This window comes from Callithrix jacchus, chromosome 19 (genome assembly GCF_049354715.1).
Source record: "Callithrix jacchus isolate 240 chromosome 19, calJac240_pri, whole genome shotgun sequence".
In the NCBI taxonomy this organism is placed as follows: domain Eukaryota; kingdom Metazoa; phylum Chordata; class Mammalia; order Primates; family Cebidae; genus Callithrix; species Callithrix jacchus.
In genome coordinates this window covers 8,529,290-8,535,731 of record NC_133520.1, presented here as the reverse complement: position 1 = coordinate 8,535,731, position 6,442 = coordinate 8,529,290, and the positions used below count along the sequence as shown (strand labels likewise).

Here is a 6,442-nt window from a genome sequence, read left to right as displayed (position 1 = left end):
AAATTTCACAATGCCCTTGCCATCTCCAGGGCTTTCTGAAATGTATTAGCAGCTTGACAGTATCAAGAAATCACTTTTTTTCTTAAATACCTTTATAAATGATCTGAAATGGCTGGGGGCGGTGGCTCACACCTGTAATCCCAGCACTTTGGGAGGCTGAGGTAGGCGGATCACTTGAGGTCAGGAGTTCAAAACTAGCCAGGCCAACACGGGGAAACCCCATCTCTGTATATTTCAAAGCATTTATCCGGTTTTTATTTCCAGAAGGGACATCAGACTTTTCTTCTTGGGATTTTTAGGGGTTGATTGGCCGGATTGGTTTGTAGCTTAACATAATGATGTGATTTTTTTCCAGTCTAAATGCTTAAGAAGAGAATTGGCAATGAATATGTTTTTTAAAAGTTTTGTTAGTTTCAGTTTTCTAAAAAATACCCATCTCACCTTGTTTGGTAAGTTCAATTTAAATGTTTAACGATGTAATTAGCGTGATTGAGATTTGAGTTTGAAATAGCTAGTAGGTGTAATAAGATGTTCACATTTTAAAATGTAGACTTGGGAAGCTCTCCATTTTGCAGGTGAGGAAGCGAGGCCGCTGAAGCCGTGACCCAGCCAGGGTACACAGCCCAGTCCCCGCCTTGTTTCCTACGTATGTTGGTAGTTTGTTTCCTTTGACTTCAGTCTAAGTAATGAACTGGAAAGAATAACAGCTTGTTTTGGATCAATTTTACTGTACAAAACACTTTGGAATTTTCAAAAACATGGATGTAGTTTCCTTAGGAATCATACCAAGTAGCTGTCAGGGGGTGGTGGGTCTGTCCATTACTAATTGCATCAACTTTAAAAACCAAATTAATCTCTCTGAGTCTCCCATTTCTCATGGGCTTTAATTTTTTAAAGGAATGTCTGTGTTGGTTAACTTACAAACTCACTTTGAAGATCAAAATTACAGTGAAAACTGTGTTTATCAGACAAATTCGGTCTACTTCCGAAGCATTCTGCATATTGCTTAGATTGCCACGATCACTATACATTACAAAAGCAGGTCCTTGTTGAGACAGTATTTTAGCCCCTCACCCAGTGATACATGAAAACATAAAGGCTTTGAGGCTGACACACCAGGGCTCGACTTGCAGTTGAGAAACTTGGGCACGTTAACATCTCTTTGCTTGTTTCTTCATTTGTAAAGTTAGTGCAATAAACACCATGCAGGCCTTTTGTGTGTGACAATTAGAAATAAGAGACATTTTAGGATCTAGCAAAGTGAAGTGCCTGGCTTTCTCAATAAATACTGTTGATGGAAATCTTTAGTTAAAAACTTTTATGATAATTAGGCTTGATGCATTTAATGGTGTTTGCTCAGGATGCAACGGTGTACCGAAGGGTTCCTCTCTAAACATGAGATTTTATAGTGTCTCTTTTTCTAACCTCAGTTTAGGATAAAAATGTAACCTAAACTGTAGCTTTCACATGCTTCCGTCCAGATGCTGCAGTCTGAAGAGACTTCCAGCACCTCTCAGTTGAATGAATTAATGATGGCTTCCGAGACAACTTTACTGGCTCAGGAACCACGAGAGATGACTGCAGATGTAATTGAGCTTAAAGGGAAATTCCTCATTAACTTAGAAGAAGGACATGAAAATAAGTAACATCTGGAGAACTGAATAATTATAAGCCATCTGCAGCTTTCCAGTGAACTAGATTTATTCTAAAGGCAGTTACATACTTGTATTTTTTGTAGAGACAGAGTTTCACCATTTTGGCCAGGCTGGTCTTGAAATCCTGACCTCAGGCGATCAACCTGCCTTGGCATCCCAAAGTGCTCGGCATGAGCCACTGCGCCTGGCCATGTAATGTTCATATGCTCTGTACAATGACTAGAAAATAATTTACTTTTATATTTCATCAATTTGAGGTCTAAGTATTAATTGTGGAGATACTTTTGGTTCCTTTTGTCCCATGAGAAATCTTGAATAAGGACACTGTAGTTGTCACTGTAATTTGGCTTTTAAAAATTCTTAGTCAAGTACGTAGCTGGAGAGGCAGCGTCATTCATCAGAACCATACGCAGATTAAACAGCTAGAAACTCTGCTCTGCCTGAGAAGACGTCAGCGACTTGGGAGATGTTTGTTAGTCGCAGTGATGGGGTCGCCAACTCCTCAGCTCTCTTTGGTTGTTAAGTTGTCTGATCCCATTACCTTGGCTACATCTGTAATGGGGCAAACGGGGAAGTGTCTAACAAGCTTTACCAAAGCAGGATGGAGGACTTGAAAAAGAGGCCTCTGCTAAACCAATGAAGAAATAGTGATACAAGTTGAATGCCTATGAGAAATCCTCTTCATGTGTTTTTTATAGGTGGTGATATTCGTGAAGAGTCTTCCTATAAAGTAATTGTCATGCCGACTACCAAAGGAAAATGCCCTCGTTGTTGGAAGTACACAGCGGAATCTTCAGATACACTCTGTCCTCGCTGTGCGGAAGCCGTTAGTGGAAAATAGTATTATAGCTCACCGGAGCAAGAACCTCCCCACAGTACTGGCTAGAAGTTTAGATACATTATTTACAATACTGGAAAGAAATCCAAGACTTGGTAATGAGTGGATGAGTACACGGTGGAGGATGAGGGTCGAAATCAGAATTATAAAAAGTATTTCCTGTAACTACAGAATTATGTGTATATACATGCAGAAAAAAAATGTGTGTGTGTGTGTGTGTGTATAACATAGACATGTATTTAGCTTATCTTCACATATGGTTGAGCAGAAAATGTTTTATATTTTATACATCTTTGGACTCAGGATTTAAATTCTATGATATCTGAAAATAAAGGCATTCTGGAAAAGTACTGACTGCTGTTGGTGCAGAAGTGAGTATCAAGGACAAGTACAGTTTTCAAAGGGAATGGCAGAGGTGTGTCTCCCTTACCCCACTAGTAAACATCAGACTTTTCAGAAGAGCTAGTTTTTGGATTAGAAAGAAAATAATCAGCGGCTGGATGTGGTGGGGCTCATGCCTGTAATCCCAGCACTTTGGGAGGCTGAGGCAGGTGGATCCCCTGAGGTTGGGAGTTTGAGACCAGCCCGGCCAACACACAGAAACCTCACGTCTACTAAAAGTACACAATTGGCCAGGTGTGGTGGCACATACCACCTGGAATCCCGGCTACTTGGGAGGCTGAGGCAGGAGAATCACTTGAACCTGGGAGGTGGAGGTTACAGTGAGCCGAGATCACGCCATTGCACTCCAGCCTGGGCCACAAGAAGGAAACTCCATCTTAAAAAAAAAAAAAAAAAAAAATAGGAAGGAAGCGAAGGACCAAATTTGTTACTCTTAATACTTATATTTATGAATGTTTAGGAAACAACATGAAAGCTGAAAATTTATTTCACTAATGTACATGAGTTCACAACAATGGACAGAAAATAGCAGTATATACAGAATTTCACTACTTACAGTACATTACAATAGAGAAAGCATTTTATAAACAATTCAGTATTGGATCAAAATCTTTTAAGGATGGCTAATTCTACTCAGCAGGAATCTAACTTGTAGACATCCAGCAAACCCATTCCTATCAGAGTGGGAGAGGGCTCTCGCTGTTGCTATAGTGTACTGTAAAAATATTTTCTCTTATAAAATATTTTCTCTCTTATAAATCAAACGGACCACAGCAACTTCTAAATGAGCATTATATTCAATCTAAGTCTAGTATTATTACATTTCAGATTTTTGACTTTAGATTGCAATTGTTTTAAAATAGCAATTTAAATGTAACAGTGTTTACTTTGACCGTAGATGAAGTTTTATAATAAAGGTAAAACTCTTTTTTTCTTTTTGCAATAGTATGATGCATTTAGAAGCATGGTGCTATGTATCCCTTTATCTACATTTTCCCTGGCCCCTCTAGTTTTACATCTCAACAGAATCTGTAATGTAGAAGTTACGAGTATTTGAACACTTTGTTTTCCTTGAGCATCATACCGTAAGATAAAATGCATATTTAACATTAATGAAGAAAGTTGTGTGAGGGTGGGTATCTATCTAGGAAACACTACTGGTCATTGGCCTCTTATCAATAACTACAGTAAGTGCCACATACTTTTGTTTCAGAAACAACCCATTCTACATAAAATCTAATTCCTTTATCATCTGTGGCTTTGTTATTACAGAATATCTACATAGTACTTGCCTTTCTTCATATCAGATTTATTTACTTTAAAAGCCCTTGATAAGCAGTAAAATATTTAACTGCTTTTCTTAACCATACAAGCCAGAATTCAATTTTAAAATTCTATGAACAATTTTAGGATAACAAATGTAACTCGAGTCTTAATTACTTGTGTTAGGATTCTGTGAGCCATATTTCAGCTTCTGATTATTCTCAGCAATCCCCAAATCGGACTGTCTGTTCTACCAGAGTAAGCTTAACCAGTTTTATTATATAATGCTTAATAAGTACCCCCTCCCCCGAAGTGATGATGGAATTGAGGATTTAGTGTTTAAAAATGCCTGTAACTCCAAGTTTCTTTGACTAGCCTCCTTAAGTTCACACTACGTTCAGCATACCTGCAAAATATCACAGGAAGAACTGATCTCTTAGAACATATATGACAAGTGACTGTTAAGAGCCAGATATGTTTACAAGAATTCTGGGATGCGTCTGGCTGGGGTAGCGGAGACCCAAGCAGAGGCCGGGAGGTTGGATTAGCTCTTTCCAGTGCTGTTACTCTATGAAATGTATGCCTCAGTCAGACTCTCAGGCCCCATCCCAAATACTCAAGACATCTTAAACACTTCCCTTGTAGGATTTTAAGTTTCATAGTTACTTAACAGTAATTATTAAATTTTAGCCAGTTAAATTCTTGTTTGGATGTGCTCTTTTAGTCAAGAAACAGCTTTTTCTTTATATCCCTGAAGGACATACTTCTCAACTTTGCAACATTACTATAGTTGGCTTCTTAAGGGAAAGTGAAGAAACAAACGTGTGTATCACAGTGACTTACTATGAGTAACAACTGTGATCCACGACATACCAATAATTACACTGTATGGCTACATTCTAAAATACACCATAAGAAACACTTGGTATTTGTAGAGCTCAAAGCACTCTTTTACATTACAGAGTTTTGGTTAATTTGGTTTTTTCTCTTTTTTTTGAGACAGGGTTTTGCTTTGTTGCCCAGGATGGCCTCAAACTCCCGGGCTCAAGCAATCCTCCCACCACAGCCTCCCGAGTAGCGATAGTTTGGTTTTAATCAGTAAAGATTTATTTAGCACTTGGACTGCTCTCGGCACTGTAGGGTACAACATTAGTTGTATTTGATGCTCTCATCCCAGCTATGAGGTCGGTTTGCTAAAGCTGTAATATCACTAAGCAGTTTTTTCAATACTGTTCCCAAGGACAGATAACATCAGCAAATCCCAGAAGCATTCTAAACACTTGTAGGAAAAATAAAGTTGGACTTAAAATTTTTAGTATCTTTGCCTTTTTTTTACATAAGTTTTACAAGATAATACATTTTTACAGACACCTGATGTGGATACAACTTTGCAACTTGGCAAAAAGCAAATCTTAACTCACATTATAATTAATTTGCTGCAGTGTACGCACCTCTTTTCTCAATTTTGGCAAGTACAACAGGTGAAGGGTTCTATTTAGTGCCCCCTGCTGATGAATATGATGGTCTTGAACCCGTTCTTCCTCCTCAAGCACCGTCATCCTCTGATGGCAACAGCAGAACCTCTGGGAAAGGAACCTTTCAGTCTCCAGAACTCCCCGGTGACCGCCCAGTGTGGGATTTGAAGCATGACAAGAAAGGCGTTTTCTCAACATTTACTAAAGGAGAGTGGGGTGTTTCTATACTCTACTGATGGGGACTGTACATGAACACATTTAGACTGAATTACAACATTTTAGATAGCAAATACAGAATCTTATAAGAACATATATGTAAATTATAACCATTTTTTAAATAGCAAAGTTTAATAAAGCTACCGAAGTGTTTGAATTAGAAAGAAACAGTAAAACATCTGTATTAATTATAATAGAGTTGACATTTGTTTATATTTTATCTTTAGTATTAACCAAGGAGTGGAATTTAGCCAGGGTTGCACTTTTCAAAAGTTGTATATATTCTTATTTCTTTTACAAAAGGAAAAAAAAAAAAAAGACATACTTTTCCCATAAAATTCCAGGTCTTATTATGTAAAATAACCATGCACTAATTGACGTTTAATCATAATTTTAGAGCATTTCCAGTAGGTAAGTGTCATCAAGAAGGAAGAGATATGGCTTCCACAGCTTCAATGAGGTGTAAGGCTAGACCATACTGCCCGTGTTTTTCTGGTAAAAGCTCAATTACTTTATTTACTAGTTTAGCTGTTACTGCAATTGGCACTTCAGTGTTTTGAAGATCCTGAGGGTCCTGCAAACGGGACAGAAAA

At 38.0% G+C, this 6,442-nt stretch overlaps 1 protein-coding gene across 4 annotated transcripts in view; it reads right to left on the bottom strand.

Annotated features, from left to right (window-relative positions):
- Nucleotides 1-3,318: 3,318 nt before the first annotated feature.
- The window catches only part of LOC108590127 (rab3 GTPase-activating protein non-catalytic subunit), a 113,351-nt gene continuing 110,227 nt past the window's right edge, over nucleotides 3,319-6,442 (bottom strand). For all 4 annotated transcript variants that reach the window (XM_035280827.3, XM_078356495.1, XM_035280828.3 and 1 more), the window contains one exon: nucleotides 3,319-6,423. In XM_035280827.3, coding sequence (XP_035136718.3) covers nucleotides 6,271-6,423 — 153 coding nt within the window. In that variant the 3' untranslated portion in view covers nucleotides 3,319-6,270. The remainder of the gene's footprint in view (nucleotides 6,424-6,442) is intronic.